The sequence below is a fragment of the Schistocerca cancellata genome, chromosome 2 (assembly GCF_023864275.1).
Source record: "Schistocerca cancellata isolate TAMUIC-IGC-003103 chromosome 2, iqSchCanc2.1, whole genome shotgun sequence".
Lineage (NCBI taxonomy): Eukaryota > Metazoa > Arthropoda > Insecta > Orthoptera > Acrididae > Schistocerca > Schistocerca cancellata.
Genome location: NC_064627.1, coordinates 927,134,118 through 927,158,254, shown reverse-complemented (window position 1 = coordinate 927,158,254; position 24,137 = coordinate 927,134,118). Strand labels below are relative to the sequence as shown.

Here is a 24,137-nt window from a genome sequence, read left to right as displayed (position 1 = left end):
AAACCTCACCAGTACTTTTCCTTCACACCTCTTCCTTCCCCTTCAACCCCTCTGCTAGGAGGAGGAGCCACTGGCTCTGAAAGCTTGCATACCTAATACATTTTATATGTGCGTTTTCCTGCTGCCATTTGGTGTGTAGATTTTTTATCCATCCACTTACATTATGTTTTCAAAAAGTGATTATATTCATTAAAATACTTTGTAAGTATTTCTACATCCAGACATGTTTTGCATAAATGGCTACATTTAGTTTTCTAGCTTTTCGATTTTCTCACTACAAAGTAATAAAATTCTTCCGTTATATATACTTGTATCCAAGTAGCTTCACATGCAGTGACCTAACATGCGAGACAGTGAGATAACCCAGACTATGTTTAAAGACCGCCGTCTAGCACACATTCGAGACTAAGTGCATCTCTAAAGTAGTTTTCCACAATATACCAAGAATACACAAACAGTTAAAAAATACAAATACAAATCACAACCAGGTGTAATAAATATACACACAACGTAATTCACGGCACACATGAGTTCATCCCTCGAGGCAGCTGATAACCACAGATCAATATAAATACACACAAATTAAGTTGCCAAAACCTTGATTAGCAATTGCACATCATGATTGAACTCAGATGCCAGTGCTGCTGTTTTTCCCCAAAGATTGGGCCTGCATTCTACTAAAATGCATTTCTCCTGTCCTCATCTGTCATCCTCTTATCATGTGCAAGAACAGTTCTATTTCTAACAATTAATATGGCACTTACCTCATTGTCTAGAGGAACATCAAAGAGCATTCATTTTGACAAAGTCCACAATAAAACTCAATATTCTGTGATATAAAACAAAAGTCAATTTCACAATGCAGTAAAGGCTTGAGGTGCACAGAAAATTCACTACCCAGTCACTTTTTCTTTGTCACTTCTAGATGGGAATAGAGGGGGTGGAAATATAGAGGAGAAGGAGAAGAAGAAGCAGCAAATTAAAAGAAAATGTAGTGATGACAATAATGGTGGTGGTGGTTGTTGTTTTCATTATGATTTCATGACACCTAATGTGTGGTTATCAACAGCCTTGCTTAACTTGAACATGAGTGTTTAGTAACCCACAAAGCCTTGGGTCTCAATCAATACTAACATGACAAGGACACCCATACAACAAGATATCCATGCAGCAACGACCGGCTACTGAAGGATTCAAATAACCCATTGAAGATTATATAAATCTACAGGCTGAATATGACAAAATATCTGCACCTGAGAAAATCATATTTCTGACCACACAGGAGACATTAACATGAGCACACAGCTCACTTTTGTGATTATCAAGTGTTTCTACTCCTAAAGGTTAAGCCTAAGGAGAGACTTAAGCTTCCTACTACCACCAATCTCAAAACTACCTCATGTTACTGTTGTCGCCAGTTGGGGTTATTCCACAGCATTACTTTACATAGTTGAGATATTTACTTTGAGGAACAAGTGATGTTAAGAATGATGAACAATTAAACTGAGTTATAAACAGAATCCAAAAATTATAAAACTATGTGAACTTATGAAGAATAAGTAAATGTGCCTTCCTATTAAACATTTATACACAATAAAGTTATTGATGTAAGCCAACAGTAAACCACAGAGGTAGGTTACTAGTCAACCAATGGCAAAATTCAGACAGACTATGAACTTTGCAAAACATTAAAACCTCTAGTATTTTGAGGAAGAGTCTAGATGACACACAAACTATCCAACTCATACATCAAACATCACATTGTTATTTAAAGAAGATAATTGGTTAGTTGGTTTCGGGATTTGTGTGCCCAATAAATAGCTTACTACAATCCATAAAATAATGATGATGAGCTTAAAACCACAAACAATCTAATCTAATCTAAAAATTAAAATACTAACAAAAACACATGTGACTGTGTACATTTTGTGTCACAATTATGACAGTTTATGATACTGTGAGGTCTCACCACATACATGTGTTTATGCATGTGCATACACAAACAGGCTCTCCATGTTTCATAAAACAATTATAATCACAAAGTAAAATGCTTCTTAACTAAATCAGAGAGAGTTTAATAAAAGTACTAAAATTTTTATTTTTATACATCTGTGGCTCGCTGAGATATAGTATCAACCAGTACGATACACACAAAACTTCGAGCTTAATAAATTATGGATGAGTTCAGACATAGTACAGAATTTTAAAACCTGCATTATATTTGCCCAGGAATTCCTAAAAACAGAGAACATATCTCTATGTACTTGTAAAAATGATCTCTTGTAAAACAAATAAATTACAGCAAACTAATACATGGCAAACTCTTACTGATATATCATAGGCACCTCATACTGATGTGTTCTCTCCATAGAGGATGAAGTTACGTCTTAAAGAGGCATGCACCATTCAAAGTCTGGTAAGCACTACTTCTTCACATCTCTTTGGTTGGTAAGAGGTATACCACAGATGTGTTGCTGACTGGTTATTAATCATCTCCAGCCACTGAGTCTGCTACTAACACACAACACATCTACTCAAAAACAGTACTATAATGTGTTGGGGGTAAACAATAACATTGTACATATTACACCAGGTATGCCCTGGTAGTATTACCTACCAAAATGTTACACACTCCCACTATGCACAATGACTAACTTCATCACTGCATCTGGTAATGTTTTGGGTTATTTCATTTGCTAAGTTTAGCTACTGAAAGGCCCACAAAATGTTTCAGAAATTGCAGCAGATAAGAAACTCTTGAATCCTATGACATCCCATTGCCCTCAAAAAAGCAAAAAGTTTGCCGTTAAATACAATGTGTTCATTAAGTAAGTGAATGCCGAGAACAAAACTGTGGATAATAATGGACAGTCAATTGTATACTTTGAGGTGCTTACCATAAATCCTATAAAATGTCAGCTTGAAATGCAGTCTGAAGTGCAAGACTTACTGCATTCTAGGAAATTTAGACACTAGCAACAACCAAGATAGAAGTTTGTTCCAACCTTGTGTCAGAACCTTCATGTTTACCAGTCTCAGATCTATCAGATACTGATTTGCTAATACCCTAAACATCTGCAGTTCAACTGGAATGTAACACGACTCCAGCAACATTGCAGTTAGCAGGATCTGTTTGCTGCCCCCATTCCCCCTTTCTCATCCAGACATTTAAAAATACACAGGGATTTGAGACTTCTTACCTTCAAAATGTTCAGGATGTGGTAGCCGTGTCACTTTGCCATCGAATACAAGGCCCAGGAACCTCACAGGTTCTTTAAACCTCAGTCGTAACTGTGGCAGATTAAAAACAAGTCGGCGATGATTAAAAGAAATATATACAGTTTTTTAAGATGAGAAAAGGCATAACCAGTTTTCTTTGTTGATTCTTTCAGCATCCTAGGTGCTAATTATGGTAGACAGATTTTAGTTGTGGGGCTAGAGTGTGGACAGAAAATTGAAAGTGGCCACAAAAATAGAATACTGGAGAGGACTTCTGACTGTGGACAAGATACTACTTGAAACTGTAGCAAACAAAGTTGAGACTCCTTCGGAATACCATGCTCTGAGGGAAATTTCTGACTTTCTAAAATATCTAAAATAGCATCTTGAAAGGAAGGATCACACTCAGTTAGCATAGAATCTGCCTTTTAAATGTCAACAAAGACTCTTGTAAGTCAACGTCTGGCACGAACAAGTCTTATGAACTACTCCCAGTAGTTTTCCTTAGAGATTTTAGTTGCATAGGCATTAGCTCATAATCTAATCTACGTAACTAAAATCAGCAAGGAAGTTAATACTGGCTTTGAAAGCCTGCACTGCATCCCCAGTAGTCAATTATTTTCTTGAAGTACGGGTCCACATCTTCTATAGTTTTTTAAAGGACTTCATCTTACTAATAGCCGAAAGCAAGATCAAATCATTTTTTAAAAAAAAATCCCAGTAGTGTCAGCTATTGTTAGTAATCAGTGGTTTCTGAACCTAGAGCGGCTGGTTGACATCTCTGATTTCCAAGACCCAAACAACTTGACAGTTAACCAAATATTCTAAGGTCTTTTATTGCAGTTCATGAAGACAATATTATTCCAACTACTCAGGTGCTACAAATCTTTTTCAAGTTTCAAAACTTTTAATTGGACTATTGGATTAATGCCCATCACACCAAATTTTATAAAAACTGATAGAATGGACTTCCTTGAATGCAGAGAAGGGGGTCCACTAAAACTTCAAAGGCTATCACAATGTTCAACAACAGACTTCAAAGGCATACAGCATCTGGACTGTATTGCTTAGAGTTCACCTCGGTAGTTAAGTTTTCGGCCTACTCTGCAAAGAAGATGGGAGCAGGCTTGAGAGGGATCTCTAAAATGTAAATCCTACAGTCCTCACCAAGCAATATCTGTTAGGAACTTCCTGGCAGATTAAAACTGCCAGGAAGTTTCATATCAGCACACACTCCGCTGCAGAGTGAAACTCTCATTCTGAAAATATCTGTTAGGACTGAAGAGCAGAACTCTATCGTCGAAGAGAACCACAATGTTATGTTGTGTTCAGAAAAAATACCTCTGATAAAAAGAGGCTCTTTATCACTTGAGTATTGGGGCAAGGAATGGAGAGAGGGAGCTCCATACTTCGGTGCAGAATGCACAGGATGGGAAAGTGGGAAGGGGAAGTTCCATTTCAACAAGAGAAATCGGACACACTGTGCTTCACAAGGCACAGTTGTCTGTAAAGATTCAGACTGACATAAATAATGTAAGTGTTAATCTAATGAAAGATGGAACTTTCTTATAGAGAGAGAGAGAGAGAGAGAGAGAGAGAGAGAGAATATTTAGTTGAACCAAAAAAAGATCGATACTGCAGCTCAAATAGTATTAAAATTTTATGATTCATTACTTATCTATGTGCACCTCATCCCTCATCTATTGATGAGTGACTGCCTTTCCTAATTTCTGATTGTTGTTCAAAATTAACAGGTTCAACACTGGTACTATAACTTCTAAAGCATTAAAGTACTGCCCAACTAGCAGCAGGTGATTCAAATATGATATTTACTGAAAACATTGCAGTTTCTTTGGGCTGAAAATTTGAGAATCAAAAACAAAAGAAAAGGTCCATAGTAATAGGTACACAAGAGCAGTACAATGCCATGGTAATCTCACTTGCATATGCTGTAGTAGTTGAAATTTATATGACAAAGATGTAATTTCATTCATCATAAACGTTTTCCAAAGCCTGTAACTGTGTCAGTAATGATTTAAACAATAAAATACTACACCAGTTACATTTTTATATGCATAACGCAAAATGTTTCAGAATTAAGGTTTGTTTTAAAGTGCTGTAGGTGTTTACATTAGCATAGGGTATTTGACTATTTTCTGGAAGTTGTATTATATGATTACTTATGTCATTTTATGCTCCTAAGGTGCTTTTCCCCCTCTTGAATTACAGTATTCTTTTACAAAAATGGAAACAAAATTCAAATAATTTAGAAGCCCGCTAAAAGCTCCATTCACGTCATGTGATGCCTGTGACATCACTAACTAGCTTGCTGCTCCTTCTGTCATAATGCTAATCCACAGTAATGTTGAGTTTTGTAATTTACGTTTCGGACAATAGGTTAAAAATGGCATGTACTGCCATATCATACAAATGTATCTATAAAAACTCCTGAAAAGTTGTGTTTGAGTATTCCAGAGAATGAAGAGATGTGTAAAATGTAATTGCACTGTACTGACAAATTGCCACCATGTTGATGCACGAGTTCACTAACTTAATTACAAATGTGTTGCACTGTGAAGTTAATATTAACTTACCTTCCAAATTGTTCTCTCACTGTCACAATGAAATACAGCGCCATTCAACAAAATTAAACTCCTAGTGAAAACTGTTATTTTACCAAAGCACATGCAAATTATTCAGTACCTCAGTTGTTAGAGCAATAGATGGTCAAATGTTATAAGATGATGTCCACAGATCGCTGGTCCAAATCTAACCCAAAAGCACATTTTAACTTATTTGTAAAATGACTTGACAGTCCTCTCATAGGAAAACCAAATCACAATTTCAAAACCTCACCACACTAATCAGAAACAGAATATTATTGTGTTTTCCTTGCTGTTTACACGCACTTACTTTTTCAGTCACTGTTCACACACATCACTTTCAACAAGATATTTTCTATTTTATGTGACCGCACACTTTTTACTTTATTAGAAATAAGGTTTCTATCTTTTTACTATCCAGCTAGGATCCTTATTGTTTAAAATTTTGCAGTTTCATCATTTTACATAAAGATGGAATAAGTATACTTCAGATGCTAACATTAATTTACACTCACAAATATCACAGCCCTTAAGTTTGTGTCACCTGCATGTTGTACACACTTTATATCTCTCCATATAACCTCATCATCCTACAACTCTTTGTCTTGGGGGCATATGGTGGCATCTTCACTACTAGCAATGCTTTCCAAAAAACTGAATTGTTTGTTCACAAAGTAAATGTATTTATCCTCTGTTGTCAATTTCTCAGACTAAGACTAATGTGCAGCCGTATATACTAAAGGCCACAATCAAAACGACTGCACGAACAGTTCTTGCTAACATTATTTTTGTATTTTATATAAAACTTTTAAAAATATATGACCCTTCTTGGATTCGACATGTGATCTCTTGATCTACTGTTGGATGTACTACCCATTAGGCCACCAAACATCTGCAGTGTGCAAGATCTCTGCTGAGTGTCTTCTAGAAAGGAAATCAGTATCAAGTTTAGCAAGGAATAATTTTATTGTGTTTGGGCCGTAGTTCATAACTGATAGTTCACAATCTAGTTATAATATACGGATCCATTCGCTAAAGTTCTACAATTCCTCAGTTTTGAGCAAGTTTCATGATGTTGCAGGGAGCAGGGAAAAGAATTCCATCCTTGCACTTACTGCCGCTCTAAATGGGTGGAGATTAAAGGCATCAACTTTTGCAAGGCTTTCACAATCACAAAATTCCTTTCTACTGTTACTTAAAAGTTGTAATTCCATTTTCCATCACTAAACAGCCAAACTGTTTGCAGAAAAAGTATGTAGAAAAAGTATGTAAAAAAACCTTGTAACTTTGGCTAATGCTCCTCTAACATACACATAGCTTCGTCTTATCCTAGTCTGTGATATCACCAGAGCATCAGCCAATAACAGAGTATTTTCGATCATGTGATGGGATCTTGATGTTTAATGGTTTTTAAGCTTTAACTACATAAAAGTAACAGATATTTTAAGAGAATATTGATGGGAAATGCTGTTTAAATGTTATAATTGATAATGGTTGGTTCTTGAAAATGTAAATAAATTCTTAAAACACAGTGTGCTATCCATGAAAAACACAACTGGTGCAGTATTTCATCACTTAAATTAATAAAGATCTACATATAGCTATGCATAAGATACACAAGTGGACTTGTAAAGCATATATTAAACTGAAATGTTTGTCATTCTGCTCCAAATACATAAATACAAAATCCAAGCTATAGGAAACACAAACCAAGAAACAGAAATTCCTCAAAATCTTGACAGTAACCAAGTCAATAACTTTAAAATTTAAATGATTTGCAGCATTTAGAATCAAGCAGTTCTTCCTCAAAAATAAGATAGTAACGAGAGAAAGAGTATGAGGATAACTCTCAGGAAGTAGCCATAGTCGATTTCAGTGACAGAAGCATTGACTGTGGGATAAATTTAGCAGCTGGGTTTATAGCAGAACTAAGTGCAGCTGTAGAGACTGATGCAACAGTTATGTTAACAGCAAAGTGGTAGAACTGTTAAGGGTGATACTTTGGCTCAAACATGCAGCAAGAGTGGTTATGCCACTACAGAGATAAAAGTTTCTTCTTCTTATTTGACTCCACTTAAAGGATACACCAGTACAGTCTGTTACAAAACCTACAGTATTTGTTGCAAGGGCTGCCCATTCATCTCCCATCTCATTCATAATTTTTAGCTTTAGGGGTAATTTTTATCACCCATTTCTTCCAAACCAATTTCTAAACATGGTTTTTATTCTAAATTTACATGCTCTATGATGTTTCTCTGTTGGTTAATACCATAAACATAGGCTTCAAATTATTTCTTAGAAGAAAAATCAATGTTCACTGTAATGTATGTTAATATCATGACCATGATACTGCAAAACAATCTGAAAACATTCAACACTGTAATTACTTCAACATCAGTTATTACAGTTGTCCACCATCTTTCAGAGTCATAGTAGTTCTAACTGCTACATTATTCCTTATTATGAGGTGGAAGGTCACTTGTAGAATCTTTTTTATTATATGCGTCACCACTGTCTACCAACTCTGAACGTATGAAATGTGAATCTAAATTTTCATATTACATTTTTAGGCACCTTTCATGGTATTTTTCAGTTACTTTCCTCCTTGTTTTTGTGTAATGGGAACCATTTTCTTAAAACATAGTCTAAAGTGCCCTGAAAATTACCAGCCAATATCATAAAAAATTCTCAAACTAGAGAAATTACCCTTTTCACCACAGTATAAAAAAAGGTAAAATTTATGCAACACAGTGATTCAATGGCGGAAAGGAAAGGAAATGACAGTATACTAACCCGATTGAAAACCCAGATTTCTCCATTTGAGGTAGGTTTGGGCACTCCATGTCCATTGTAATGGAAGAGAACACGCTCCTCTTTTGCATTTCGACGTAGTGAGGTGCACAGCTTTTTCACTTCTTCTGCAGTAGGATCGAGGCTCTGCTTGTACCGTGCTCGAGGTTGCCAGCGCTCATACTGTTTCTGAAGATTTGACCCAATAGTTTCCAGGGCCTTCTGTGGACTCATTGACAGAGGATCTGCACAAAATTAACATCTTTGAGGCAGAATATTTCAACAGCTGCACACTAAAATAATGTAACAATAAAATTTATAACTACTTTTCAACAGACAGGCGAACATATCTGCTGAAAAGCAAAAAGTTGTAAACAGCTGCAGTGGTATCATCAAAACATACCACTTAGATGAAAAACTGCTGAAAATGTGTCATCATCAAAACCTGAGGTTTTTAGACATTTCCTTACATGACAATGGTAGTGTGCATGTAAGAAAGTGGGTGGCAGAGTGATGTGCCTTGGCAAGGAGCAGTGTATCATGTGACTCATGAGCCAATAGCATCGCTCTGCCATACGTCTGTCTGCAGCATGTACTTCAGGATGCACATAGGACATTTAGTGTTGAATTTCCTGGTATTTTAGGTATCACAAAGGTGCTGAGACATTGCTGTGTTTATTACAGGTGACATAAAGTAAACATGACAAGTATTTGTGTCTGCTCAAAAGTAATGCCTCCAAATTTTTCATCAGAAAAAATAAAACAAATGTTATTAATGTTCAACATTTTTATTCTTCATGTCTCCATATTTGCAGCCTCTGCTACTAGAAGATTCCAAATTGTAGTGCATAATATGGTGTTGTGTAACATAACTACATTGGTGCATGAGAAACAGTGTGGTGTAATAGAATTTCAAATTTGAAGAGTTCATCCACACCCTCTTCTTCAACATGACAATGCCAGACCACACACGAGCACTGCGACATCTGCAACAATCTGCCACCTTGGGTTCACTGTCATGGATCATCCTCCATACAGTCCTAACTTCATCCCATCTGATTTTCATTCGTCCCATCCGATTTTCATCTGTTTCCAAAACTTAAAGAGCAACTTCGAGGACTTCACTATGATACTGATTAAGTGATGGAAGCAGAGGTGAGGATGTGGCTCCATCAATGCAAGTCAGTTATTCTACAGTGACGGTATCAACAAACTAGTCTTTCATTAGAAGGAATGTGTTTGCTACCAGAATATTGAGAAATAAATATGTAGACATGAAGAAGAAAGCTGTAGAGTGTTAATAACATTTGTTTTATTTAAAAAGCTTTAAGAGTTTCCACATGAAAAATTCAGAGGGATTGCTTTTCCGCATGCCTTTGTATTATGTTTAAAAGTAATGATGAAGTTTTCCGAGCATATATAGCTTTTTTTTTTTTTTTAATTTCCTACTTAGGTCCAAGATCTGTCACATCCATTGAGTAGTTCATAAATGAAGACTGACATTACAAAATCTTCTGCAATAACAAGCAGTTTCATCTATTGCATGCACCTACACTTTTAAAACTGTAGTGTCAAGTTGATTTAAAAATAATATTAATTTCAGTCAACATAACACACTTCTTCTTCTTCTTCTTCCTCCTCCTCCTCCTCCTCCTCCTCCTCCTCCTCCTCCTCCAAGGACTAGACAACTTGTCTGTTCCAGTCAAGAGGAAGTTGTCGCTAACAGTTCCTTTGTTACCCAATGTCTCTTTTACTACTTACATTCATATCTGAAAGAACAGACACCATTGACAACGACTATATAATGATGTAGACAGTGTGATATATGAAGGTTTGGGTCGGTCTGGGGCTGTGCACAGATAGCCAAAGTAGTTAAGACAACTGCTGACACTAAGCAGGAAATCCGGATTCAAATCCCAGTCCAGCACAAATTTTCATATATTAATGTTAGGTAGTGAATCTATAGCTAATAAGCTGATGTCAAGAAATTCACAGTCAAATGCATTAATTTCAAAAGTATCTCTTTTACTAATCGCCCTATGTGGTGAAACTACTAGTTGCATTCTATTTAGGTGCAGGAGTCACTTTTCTGTACTTACGTTGATTCTATCATCAGTTTCAAAAATATTTTGTTTTCTGGATGGTATAAGATTTAAAAAAAAATAAAGAAATGCATGTACAGTTTCTGCAGACTTTTAACTCACAAAAAAGTCACCGATAGGCTATTGTTACTTGCATGAACACAAAACATTTCAGATAATTGGATCCCATTTGTGAAATAAGATGTACACAATAAAACAAACCAACCATGGTAACTCTTCTCTTTAGGAGATGCCAAGTACGTGGGGCAGTAAATGAAAATTTTGTTTCAAGATTCCAGCATGATTCAGAAAAACATGAAAAGTGAAGTGCATTTTTTAAACAATAAAAATTTATTTATTCAAAGTGTAAGGCTTCCAGAACCCCCCCCCCCCTCCCAATATGTACATCTACAGCCTGAAAGACAAAACACAATATATATATTTTTTTTTATCTGTCTATACACAATATGAATTTATGAATGTTGTTAACACAAATCTACACAATACAGATGCATAAATGTATGCCATGTAGTTCTTGTTGCACTAATAATATTACATGTTTGTTTTGTTTTGTTTTTTTGTTTAAGGGTGCAAAAAATAACTGGGGTCATACGCACTCAAGTCAAAATTACAGAACATGAGCACAGAGAGGAGTTAAACAGTCCCAATGGACAGAATAGGAGACAGCTAAATACAGGCAGGTGGGAAAAAAAAAAAAGAAAAAAAAACACACCATACAGAAAGGGAGGTCCAAAACTAAAAATTAAACGGCCTTCGCCATATTGCTTTGACGGATAAAAAGTAAAACACTAAAACGGCTGATAAATCAGACGGCAAACCCAAGCTGGAACATAAATTGTTAAAAAAAGGGCACTCCAGCAGGAAGTGGCGGACAGTTAAAACTTGGACGTAAAGTGTACAAAGTGGTGGGAAAGTGCCACTTAGCAAATGACGTTGGCTAAAAAGGCAGTGCCCAATATGCAGCTGAGTTAAAATAATCTCCCAATTGGAGGGTTGAGAGGAGGTGGTCCAAGGCGCTGGGAGAGGCTTAATAAGCTGAAGCTTTTTCCCCTGAAAGGAGGACCATTGGTGATGCCAAAGGGACACCACCTCCTGACAGATGGCAATGCAGATATTATCGGAGGGAATACAGGTACTCACGGGCTGAGGTACGACGACTGCAGCCTTGGCAGCAGCATCAGCAGCCTTGTTTCCTGGCAGACCAACATGACCAGGGACACAAAGAAACATGACACTTGCTCCACGATGAGTAAGCGTGTAACAGTTTTCCTGGACCCACTGCACTAAGGGATGAGCAGTGAACAGCACACATATACTTTGGAAAACACTGAGTGAGTGTGAGCAGAGGACACAATTGGAAAGCCTGTGTCGCCAGATGGACACCGTGGCCTGATAAAAGGCAAAGAACTCGGCTGTAAATACTGAGGAGTGTACCGGAAGCTGATATCAAAAGACACGGGTGCCAATGACAAAAGCACACCCGACCCCACAGTCAGTGCGAGAGCCATCAGTGTAGACAAAGGTACTATCGCCAAGTCCCATGTGAAGGTCATGAAACTGGACGCGATAGACTGAGGCTGGAGTAGTGTCCTTAGGAAGCAAATGAAGGCCAAGGTTAACATGGGCTGCTTCATGAAGCCAAGGTGGTGAATGGTTCACACCCACTAGGAAAGTTGCAGGTAGTGTGAAGTTAAGCCGCCGTAGCAAGTGGCGAAAGCGGACTCCAGGAGGAAACAGAGAAGATGAATGAGCTCCATACTGATCATCAAAGGAATCATCAAAAAAAGGAGGCATAGGACAGGTGGCCACGCATCACAGACAAATGGCATGCATACCTGCTGAGTAGAAAGTCACGGTGGTAGGGCAGTGGCAGTTCAGCAGTTTCAGCATACAGACACTCAACTGGGCTGGTGTAAAAGGCACCCGTGGCCCTACAGATAGTGGTGGATAGTGTTCAGATGGCGTAAGAGGGATGGCATGCAGATGCATAAACAAAGCACCCATAGTAGAGTTTCGAATGGACAGGGGACCGGTACAAATGGAGGAGGGCGGTTCGATCGGCACCGCAGGAAGTACCATTGAGGACACGTAGGAGACTGAGGGACCGCATACAACGGGCTGCCAGGTAAGACACATGGGAGGACTAAGAGAGTTTCCTATCGAGCATGAGCCCCAGGAATTTAGTAGTTTCAATGAACAGAAGGGCAACAGGCCCAAGATCTATAGAAGGTGGAAGAAACCATTTGTACTGCCAGAAATTCATACAGGCAGTTTTGTCAAGGGAAAAGCGAAAGGCACTGTCGATGCTCCAGGAGTAAAGATGATCAAGACAGAGCTGAAGACACTGCTCAGTGAGACAAGACCGTGGAGAGCTGCAATAGATGGAAAAATTGTCAACAAAAAGGGAGTCGGAGATGCCCAGAGGGAGACAGGCTATGACAGGGTTAATGGCGATAGCAAAGAGGATGACACTCAGGACAGGACCCTGAGGCACACAGTTTTCCTGGATAAAGGTGTCTGACAAGGCAGAACACACACGCACCTTGAAAACTCAGATCTAGTAAAAATGTCTGAAGGGAACAGGGCAGGCAGCCACGGAAGCCCCACGTGTAAAGAGTATGGAGGATACCAGTTCTCCAGCAGGTGTCGTAGGCCTTCGCCAAATCGAAAAACACAGCCACAGTCTGTGATTTCCACAGAAAGCCTTTCATGACATGGATGGACAAAATAACAAGATGATCAACTACAGAATGCCGTGCTCGAAATCCACACTGTGCAATCGTCAGTAAATTGTGAGACTCGAGCCACCATACCAGCTGGGCATGAATCATACATTCCATCACCTTGCAAATGCAACTGGTAAGAGAGATGGGGCAGTAGCTAGAAGTAAGTTCTTGCCAGGCTTAGGTATGGGTCTGATGGTGGCTTCATGCCAGCATCCGGAAAATGTGCCCTCTGCCCATATGTGATTGTATGTGTTTAGCACAAAGTGCTTGCCTGGAAGAGAAAGGTGCTGCAACATCTGAATGCTGATGGTGTCCGGCCCTGGGGCAGAGGATCGGGATGAACTGAGAGCATGATCGAGCTTCCTCCTAGTAAAAGCGGCATTGTAGCACTGAGCCTCCCCTGCTTGTTTCCGATGGAGGAAGGGAGGGTGATAGTGCGAAGAGCTCAAAACTATCGCAAAATGGTGGCCCAAGGTGTTGGAGATAGCATTAGGGTCCACGATAACATCATCTGCTATTATCAGGCAGGAAATTGGGGAATGGATCTTGGTCCCAGAGAACCATCGAAGGTTGGCCCACATGACAGAGGACGGGGTGGAACTGCTAAAAGAACTACTGAAGGAAAGCCATCTAGCTCGTTTGCTTTCCCGAAGAACACGACAGCACTTTGCATGCATCTGTTTATAATGAATGCAGTTTGCTATCATAGGATGACGGTTGAAAGCGCGGAGAGCACGTCTCCATGCGTGAATTGCATCGCGGCATGCCTCAGTCCTCCAAGGGACTGGAAAACAATGTGGTAAAGAGGAAGTGGGAGGAATGGAATGTTCTGCAAAAGTAAGGATAATGCTGATGAGATAGTCCACCTGGTCATCACAACTGGGACAATCTTGTTATGCGAAGGTCACCAGGAAGGAATAAAGTTGCCAGTCAGCCTTAGTAAGCTGCCATTTGGGTGTGCATGCAAGATGGGGTAGGAGGCAGCAAACGGAGAGCACACGGGAAATGGTCGCTTGAGTAGGTGCCACAAAGAATGGACCACTCAAGACGATGTGCGAGCTGGGCAGTGCAAAAAGTCCAAATGGGAAAAGGTGTGCAAGGAGTCGGAAAGGAAAGTGGATGCTTCAACATTAAGGCAGAAGAGGTTAAGTTGATTAAGAACGTCAGCCAAGAGGGCACCTCTGTGACAGGTCCTAGGCGAACCCCAGAGGGGATTATGCTCATTAAAGTCACTGAGTAGCAAAAACGGGGGAAGTAGCTGCCCAATAAGCTGAGGAAAGTCTGCCCTGGTGACATCAAAGGATGGAGGTACATAAATGGTACCGAGGGAGAAAATCAGGCAGGGAAGGAAACGGCGAACTGCAGCAGCTTGAAGATGGGTAGTCAGGAAGATGGGCTGACTATGAATGTCATCCCGAATGAGCAGCATGACACCCCCATGAGATGGAATGCCGACCTCAAGGGGAAGGTCAAAACAAATCGGTAAGTATTGTGAAAACACAAAGCGGTCATGAGGGTGCAATTTCATTTCCTGAAGGCAAAGTACAAGGGGATGCTGCAATGCTAAAAGCAGCCATAAATCCACATTGTAGGACTGAAGGCCACGAACATTCCATTGGAGGAGAGTCATGAGGAGGAAGAAATGGAGGGGCGTCAACTCGGGCCGCCGAGTGACAGGTGGTGTAGAGTCACTACTACAGGGCACAGGAGCAGGAGGATCCTGCTCTATGGGGTCCACACAATCATCGGCTTGCTTGTGTGATCGGTCTGTAAAGTTCACCACTGAAAAACGGTTGGTGGTGCGCACCGGTGAGACAGAGACCAGCCGGGCTAAGATACCACGTGGTGACACTGTCAAACAGGATCTTTGAGTTGGTGAAGGTGAAGACTGTTTGCCTTTAACAGACTACTTCGAGCCTTTTCTGGTAGAGGAAGACTCAGGTGTTGTTTGGCTGGAGGGATGGAGGAAGTCGTCACGGGAGTGCTCCTCTTGTCCTATCCTGCCTAGTGGTTGTGCAGTTGGTGGCTTCGCCCCTTGAGGTGAGAGTTTGACGGTTTGTTGTACAGTGGGACAGGGCGATGGTGATGCTACCTTGACACTGGGCGATTTCACAACCTCAGAGCCAAATTTGAGGTCACCTGTCTGCGTGGCCATGTCCTTTATGGAGCGAGGGGTAACAAGAACAGAACTATAGGTGCCAGATGGGAGAACACAGGGTTTGCGACTAGCCAGTAACTTGCGAGCTACCGGGTAAGGCACTTTTTCCTTTATCGGAATCTCTTGGACAGCCTGCTCATCTAGATACATGGGACAATCCCGAGAGGAGGTGACATGGCCACCATTGCAGTTGATACAGTCGGAAGAAGGAGGCGGACAATCACCCTAATGTGCATCCCTGTAACAGGTTATACATTTGGCTGGGTGTCAACAAGATGTTAAGTTATGTAAGTGTGGTTACAACAATGACACTGGTAGCAGCACATCGGGTTCGGAATGTATGGCCAAACTGTGATAATTTCATAGCCTGCTTTGAGCTTGGACAGCAGCACCACCCTATCAAAGGTGAGGAAAAGAGTGCGGGTGGGCACTAAGGAGGAATCCACCTTTTTCATTACATGATGGATGGCAATGACACCCTGATCAGAGAGGTAAGATTGTATTTCAGTTAGAATGTCAAGCAGCCTGGTGTAAATTACACCATGGGAAGAATTCAAAGTTCTGCCAGCCTCGACACGAACAGGGTAGCCGTGGAAAAGCGAGGCAGCAAGCAGTAGTTGTGTTCGAGAATCAGAATCTGTCTCCAAAAGCAAAGTGCCATTCTGTAAACGGGAGCAGGATTTCACAGGGATGAGAGCAGGATTTCACAGGGCCAGCAATTGCATCAACACCTTTCTGAATAATTAACGGATTGACAGCGGTGAAGGACTGACCATATACAGTACGTGAGACCAAAATGAATCGTAGGGCAGTGAGAAGAGACTTAAAGTCAATAGCCTCATTGTGTTTATGTTTTGTAGACCTTGAGTGGGAAGATGACTGACTCATCACGAGGAAATCCCCCATGATTGCCAGCATCTCCAAGGGCATGCTCCTTCCAACTGGGGGCCCCTTTACAAGGGGGGTGCAGCTGCCTTGGGTGACTGTTCACACCTCAGTTCACACTTCCCGAACACCTGACAGAGGGACCAACAGGCAAATTGGGAATGTTACAGCTCAGGCAATCACCTCTCCCTGGGCCTGGCCTGTATCAGGGGGTACATGCGAACCCTACCTGACGACCCGCAGCTAGGAATTACGCGTTACCCAGTCACCTGTTACGCGTCAGATGTGAGTCGGCCTTCAGGAGTGCACGGGGAGGAAGAAGAAAAAAAGAGGATCCTCAAACGCCGAAGCGGAGGAACAAGAGGAGAAGGGAAACAAAGAAAGGAAAAGGGAGCGAAAAACAAAGTTGAGACCAGTCACACATCAGCGACAGAATGCAGAACATTGCCAAGTTCCCAAACGGGGGGGGGGGGGGGGGGGGGGGGGCAAGAGGAGAGACATGCAGCACGGAAGGGGAAAAGTGCTGCAAAGGTTGGGGCCCCGTGGTAGCCAAGCACGAATCCACCAAAGAGTGGCAAGTTACCTGGTGGGATATTAAATGTTGGTTACACCACAAAAAGTATTAAGTTACGCAGAAATGACCATTATATACACAAAACTGGCAATCACCAACAGCTATCCACTCATGAAATTCCATACTTAATGTTGTTGTTGTTGTGGTCTTCAGTCCTGAGACTGGTTTGATGCAGCTCTCCATGCTACTCTATCCTGTGCAAGCTTCTTCATCTCCCAGTACCTACTGCAACCTACGTCCTTCTGAATCTGCTTAGTGTATTCATCTCTTGGTCTCCCCCTATGATTTTTACCCTCCACGCTGCCCTCCAATACTAAATTGGTGATCCCTTGATGCCTCAGAACATGTCCTACTAACCGATCCCTTCTTCTGGTCAACTTGTGCCACAAACTTCTCTTCTCCCCAATCCTATTCACTACTTCCTCATTAGTTATGTGATCTACCCATCTAATCTTCAGCATTCTTCTGTAGCACCACATTTCGAAAGCTTCTATTCTCTTCTTGTCCAAACTATTTACCGTCCATGTTTCACTCCCATACATGGCTACACTCCATACAAATACTTTCAGAAATGATTTCCTGACACTTAAATCTATACTCAATGTTAACAAATTTCTCTTCTTCAGAAACGCTTTCCTTGCCATTGCCAGTCTACATTTTATATCCTCTCTACTTCGACCATCATCAGTTATTTTGCTCCCCAAATAGCAAAACTCCTTTACTACTTTAAGTGTCTCATTTCGTAATCTAATTCCCTCAGCATCACCCGACTTAATTCGACTACATTCCATTATCCTCTTTTTGCTTTTGTTGATGTTTATCTTATATCCTCCTTTCAAGACACTGTCCATCCCGTTCAACTGCACTTCCAGGTCCTTTGCTGTCTCTGACAGAATTACAATGTCATCGGCAAACCTCAAGGTTTTTATTTCTTCTCCATGGATTTTAATACCTACTCCGAATTTTTCTTTTGTTTCCTTTACTGCTTGCTCGATATACAGATTGAATAACATCGGGGAGAGGCTACAACCCTGTCTTACTCCTTTCCCAACAACTGCTTCCCTTTCATGTCCGTCGACTCTTATAATTGCCATCTGGTTTCTGTACAAATTGTAAATAGCCTTTCGCTCCCTGTATTTTACCCCTGCCACCTTTAGAATTTGAAAGAGAGTATTCCAGTCAACATTGTCAAAAGCTTTCTCTAAGTCTACAAATGCTAGAAATGTAGGTTTGCCTTTCCTTAATCTTTCTTCTAAGATAAGTATTAAGGTCAGTATTGCCTCACGTGTTCCAGTATTTCTACGGAATCCAAACTGATCTTCCCCGAGGTCGGCTTCTACTAGTTTTTCCATTCGTCTGTAAAGAATTCGTGTTAGTATTTTGCAGCTGTGACTTATTAAACTGATTGTTCGGTAATTTTCACATCTGTCAACACCTGCTTTCTTTGGGATTGGAATTATTATATTCTTCTTGAAGTCTCAGGGTATTTCGCCTGTTTCATACATCTTGCTCACCAGATGGTAGAGTTTTGTCAGGACTGGCTCTCCCAAGGCAGTCAGTAGTTCCAATGGAATGTTGTCTACTCCCGGGGCCTTGTTTCGACTCAGGTCTTTCAGTGCTCTGTCAAACTCTTCACGCAGTATCGTATCTCCCATTTCATCTTCATCTACATCCTCTTCCATTTCCATAATATTGTCCTCAAGTGCATCGCCCTTGTATAGACCCTCTATATACTCCTTCCACCTATCTGCTTTCCCTTCTTTGCTTAGAACTGGGTTTCCATCTGAGCTCTTGATGTTCATACAAGTGGTTCTCTTATCTCCAAAGGTCTCTTTAATTTTCCTGTAGGCAGTATCTATCTTACCCCTAGTGAGATAATCCTCTACATCCTTACATTTCTCCTCTAGCCATCCCTGCTTAGCCATTTTGCACTTCCTGTCGATCTCATTTTTGAGACGTTTGTATTCCTTTTTGCCTGCTTCATTAACTGCATTTTTATATTTTCTCCTTTCATCAATTAAATTCAATATTTCTTCTGTTACCCAAGGATTTCTAAGAGCCCTGGTCTTTTTACCTACTTGATCCTCTGCTGCCTTCACTACTTCATCCCTCAAAGCTACCCATTCTTCTTCTACTGCATTTCTTTCCCCCATTCCTGTCAATTGTTCCCTTATGCTCTCCCTAAAACTCTGTACAACCTCTGGTTCTTTCAGTTTATCCAGGTCCCATCTCCTTAAATTCCCACCTTTTTGCAGTTTCTTCAGTTTCAATCTACAGGTCATAACCAATAGATTGTGGTCCGAGTCCACATCTGCCCCTGGAAATGTCTTACAATTTAAAACCTGGTTCCTAAATCTCTGTCTTACCATTATATAATCTATCTGATACCTTTTAGTATCTCCAGGGTTCTTCCATGTATACAACCTTCTATCATTATTCTTAAACCAAGTGTTAGCTATAATTAAGTTGTGCTCTGTGCAAAATTCTACCAGGCGGCTTCCTCTTTCATTTCTTAGCCCCAATCCATATTCACCTACTACGTTTCCCTCTCTCCCTTTTCCTACTCTCGAATTCCAGTCACCCATGACTATTAAATTTTCATCTCCCTTCACTATCTGAATAATAACAATAATAATAACAATAATAATAACAATTTCCTTTTGTTGCTGATTTTATTTTGTGAAGAAAGTATGAGATCTCCACAAGAACAGCTGATAAGCTGCCTATAAGTCACACATAACAACAGCAAACGACCACATTCTCTAGTTGCCAAGGCCTTGGCAACCAAGGAAATATGGTCATGTGGGTGTGAGTTGCATGACAGTGTTGTGCCTATATGCAACTCAGCACCTCTGCTATATGGTGTATAGTAACTACCCTTTTCATAATACTGTTATTGTACAAAGTAACGTTGTTAACTGCAAAACACTATTAAAACACTTTGTAAAGAAATAAGCCAAAGCACCCTGATACATCTGCAAGAAACTGAATGCCTTCCCTCTAATTTCATGATGTTTTAATTTATTTTGCAACATACTACAGTCACCATATTCAAAACCCTTTATATCAAAACAGAAGATACTCGACTGTTGCTGTGTTTTATCAATACCTTCTTGTACGAGAAATAGTGTCTGGTCAACTGAATAGCCATTTCTAAAATAGAAATGTGAATATGTCCAACCACTGTGCTCACAGAAATAGACAATTCTTCCATTACAAATGGCCTTTTCAATGCTGTGTGACTGTGGGTAACAAGTACTTTTTTTTCTGAAGAAGTTTATCTGGGCAAACACTGATGAAAAGTTATGAGACACAAATAACTTACGTATACCACTAACATGGGCTGAACAAATACACTGCTCAAAAATAATTAGGGAACAAGTGTATCAACATCCATTATGTAAACTCTATTTTGATACAGACAGTACCTGTGGTCTTACTGCATAGCAAGAGAGGTGCACTTTCAATGTATGGAACGAATAAAGTAATTCGCCATCTATTGTCTGTTTTATGCATTACAGTATGATTGATACCTCAAAAGGAACTGTGTACTGGTGTCCCATTGTTCTCTAATGAGGTACACAGGAGACAGTTGTCATTTGTACTCACTGTGTTCAGTCAAGCACATGCAATGCGGCATCTTAACGCAGTGCAAGTTGCAGGGCAGTCTGATCCATGAAGTATGGACTATCCATTGTGTTGCTCCAGATGCCAGTATCTCTCCATCTGTCACCCATAGGTTGCTAGCACGCTAAGGGAAACAAGTCAGTACAATAGGTGAGTTGGATAAGGTCAAGGACATATTACAACCACTTGTGAAGACCCATATCTGGCCATCTGTGCATTGCAGCACTGTATAGTTACCATCATAGCACTGCAAGATGATCTCTGAAAGGCCACTGGAGCTGCTGCGTCCAACCAGACTGTACAGAACAGGTTATGAGAAAGGACCTTATGACCCATAAATCATGTCTGAGTGCCTCACTTGGCATGGCAACAACTTGCAGTTTGCATTCAGTTCTGTCATTCACACACCAAGTGGCAACTTTGTCACTGGTGAAACGTGTTATTCACAGACATTCCAGATTTCCTCTGATGCAAGGTGATGGCCATGTACGTGTGTGAAGACACCTTGGCGAGTATTACATGTCAAATGGTGTCCAGGAAATTGCCAGATTCAGCCAAGGTTGTGTGATGGTGAGAGGAGGCATTAGTGTTGGCAGCCATACAGATCTTGTTGTTGCCCATAATCGCCTCACTGTCAGGCAGTACATTGAACATATCCTGCTGGACAATGTTGTGGCTGTTGCATATGGTAGTGGCCCTGAATTTCTTCTCATCCACAATAATGCCAGGACCCATGTTACGCACATCACCAGTGATGTCTCGCAAAATCTGGATATTGAAGTAATGACAGGCCAGCAGTGAGTTCTCATCTAAACCTCATCAAGCATGTGTGGGACATGCTTGACAGAGACATGTTCATGGTTGTCCTATTCCACCACAGACTCTTCAAAAACTCTCAAGGCTCTCATTGAAGAATGGAAATGGATAACACAGGGTGACCTCTGTAGACTTGCACAGAGCATGCCAGGTACCAGTCAGGCATTGGTAAATGCCCAAGGAAGGCATACATGTTATTGAAGTTCTCAGAGTCCAATGAAAATCATCAAGAATGAGGGGTGAAAGATTGATTCCACTCTGTTTCTGTACACTTGTTGGATATTTCAGTACTTGTTATGTAAGAGAACAAGGATGTAATAATGTTTTGTAGTGAACTTAATTGTAAAAGGCAAAAGTATAACTTGGTAACACACCCAGTCCTCAATTATTCCTCAGTAGAGTATGGCAGACGCCTAAAGTCACGTTTCCCTTATTCTTTTGAGCAGTATATGATCATAAGAATATGAATTTTTACACTTCATACACTTGATTATTGCCTCAATTTCCTTTATATTAGTGTTAAATAGATCCATTAGCTCTTATTGTCTTGAAAAAGTGTTCTATAAGAAATCTATGTAACTGGAGTTGTGGAAGATGCTTTGATACAATCTGCTCGCAATAGTCACTCGAGATTTTCCATGTATCAAATGTCAACTTCATATGAAGAATAGTTTTGCTCATACAGCTTTTTGAAAGAACTTCTGTTGTATGCATTTTGTTCACATAAAACACCTAGCCAACCTTGGATGACTTAGCATCAATGGAAACTGAACCAAAGCTTCTGAAGGTTCATGACAAAGCTGCTTTCTCATTTTCAACAGTGAGGAAATTGGCAGTTGAATTTAATTAAGGTCCCATTTTATTTTAAAGAAGTAATTCACAAAGGTGCATCGTATGGTACTTGATCATCACCAATTAAAGTTGTATAAAACTCAACAGCTATCTGGAAGATAAAGTACTTGAGGGTTAAGTACCAGACAGTGAACAAAATGGGCCTCACTCTTGTTGAATGTTAACCAAACTCAAATCCAAAAATGAATCTCTCATAAATGTTCAGAGCATCTTAGAAAGAAGCCAGCTAATTTTGTAATCTGAACTGTAACCAGGTGTGAGACAGGTGTCCAGTACTTCATACCACAAATGAAATAGCAATTAAAGCAGTCAGTCAAAGTAGACAGTTGAGCCAGCTTACGAATGAAGTGCTTTCTTACATACCTGAGTACCTCTGTAACTATGAAGTCTTTACCCAATGCCATATGGTTTTTCATTCAAATTATTCTTCTCCTGAATGAGATTTTCACTCTGCAGCGGAGTGTGCGCTGATATGAAACTTCCTGGCAGATTAAAACTGTGTGCCGGACCGAGACTCGAACTCGGGACCTTTGCCTTTCGCGGCCAAGTGCTCTACCAACTGAACTACCCAAGCACGACTCACGCCCCGTCCTCACAGCTTTACTTCTGCCCGTATTCTTCTCCTGATTTCATCCTTATTAAGTAGTTCTGAATCAATTATATTCTTTATGGAACTGTTGCAATCAATGGAAATAATTTGCTAATTGTTGGTAATTTTGACCACTGCTATTGAGACTTATCTTATGTCCATAAATAACAGAGTCAATGGGTAACATTTGAGTAATGTTTAGACATTTGAGGTAGCTACATATGCTGAATTTGTGAACTTCACTTTTTTCTTTACTTATGAGTGCCAAAGTTTATTCAGTTATCACATATATTTTTGGATGCTGATTTTGTTTGTACTGTCAATGAGTTGAGTTCCATCCATTCTAAGCTTCAGTTTTTCTCTGTAATGCTTCCTGACAGACTTCATCCCATCACAATTCATTTTTTCATACTTGATGTTTGTTCTGCTACTTCTTGTATCAGTGTTGTTGTGGCTGCTGATCAGCGCAACCTGTTTTTGTATTCATTTGAGGCTTATTGATTGAATAATAAACCGTGTATTCCATATTTCAGGATTTCCTTCCTATAAATTTTCTTCCTACTCACTGATAGATGCTTCTTTTTAATTCATGTCTAGCAGTGGTCACATTCAAAGTTGGTCTCATATATCATGAGTCTCCCTGGAATTATTGTAGCCATTGAGGGCATTAATAATCTGGAATCCACATAATGAATTCTTTGCTAATGTCCACAGGGTGAACCTTAACTCCAGAGCATTCCTGAGTATTTCCTGATTACTTTGGAACAAGGGACTCATTGTCTTCAGTGGCTCATTACAAAGTAATAGTACAATTATGTTTTTTTGTCTGTTACCTTTGTTTCTGTGAAAATATCTTACAATGGTGAAAAAGCCTCTAATACACAATCACCAAAACAAAGAATACAAAACAGAGTAGTAGTTCAATAACCTTCAGATATATGCAAAATTAGTGCACTGCATACGGTGCATCCATGCATAGCGTTATTGAGCTGGCCTTCCATTGCACTCAATGAATCCAGACATAAGATGTATAATGGACAACTCACCATCAGTAAACCTATCCACAGCACTGTATTACACTGTTAGCATGCAAATAAACTTTTAAAACAAACAAACCTGAGACTGAATCATGAACGCTGAGAACAAAGAGAAAAAGAGTGTGCATTACTATTATCAAAAGCAAGTTCTGCGAGTGG

The 24,137-nt window shown here is 40.0% G+C and overlaps 1 protein-coding gene across 1 annotated transcript in view; it reads right to left on the bottom strand.

Moving 5' to 3' along the window:
- Positions 1-24,137, bottom strand: part of LOC126162875 (regulatory-associated protein of mTOR) — a 307,137-nt gene that overhangs the window by 259,321 nt on the left and 23,679 nt on the right. Inside the window, exon 3 of the mRNA XM_049919663.1 lies at positions 8,616-8,857. Coding sequence (XP_049775620.1) covers positions 8,616-8,857 — 242 coding nt within the window. The remainder of the gene's footprint in view (positions 1-8,615; positions 8,858-24,137) is intronic.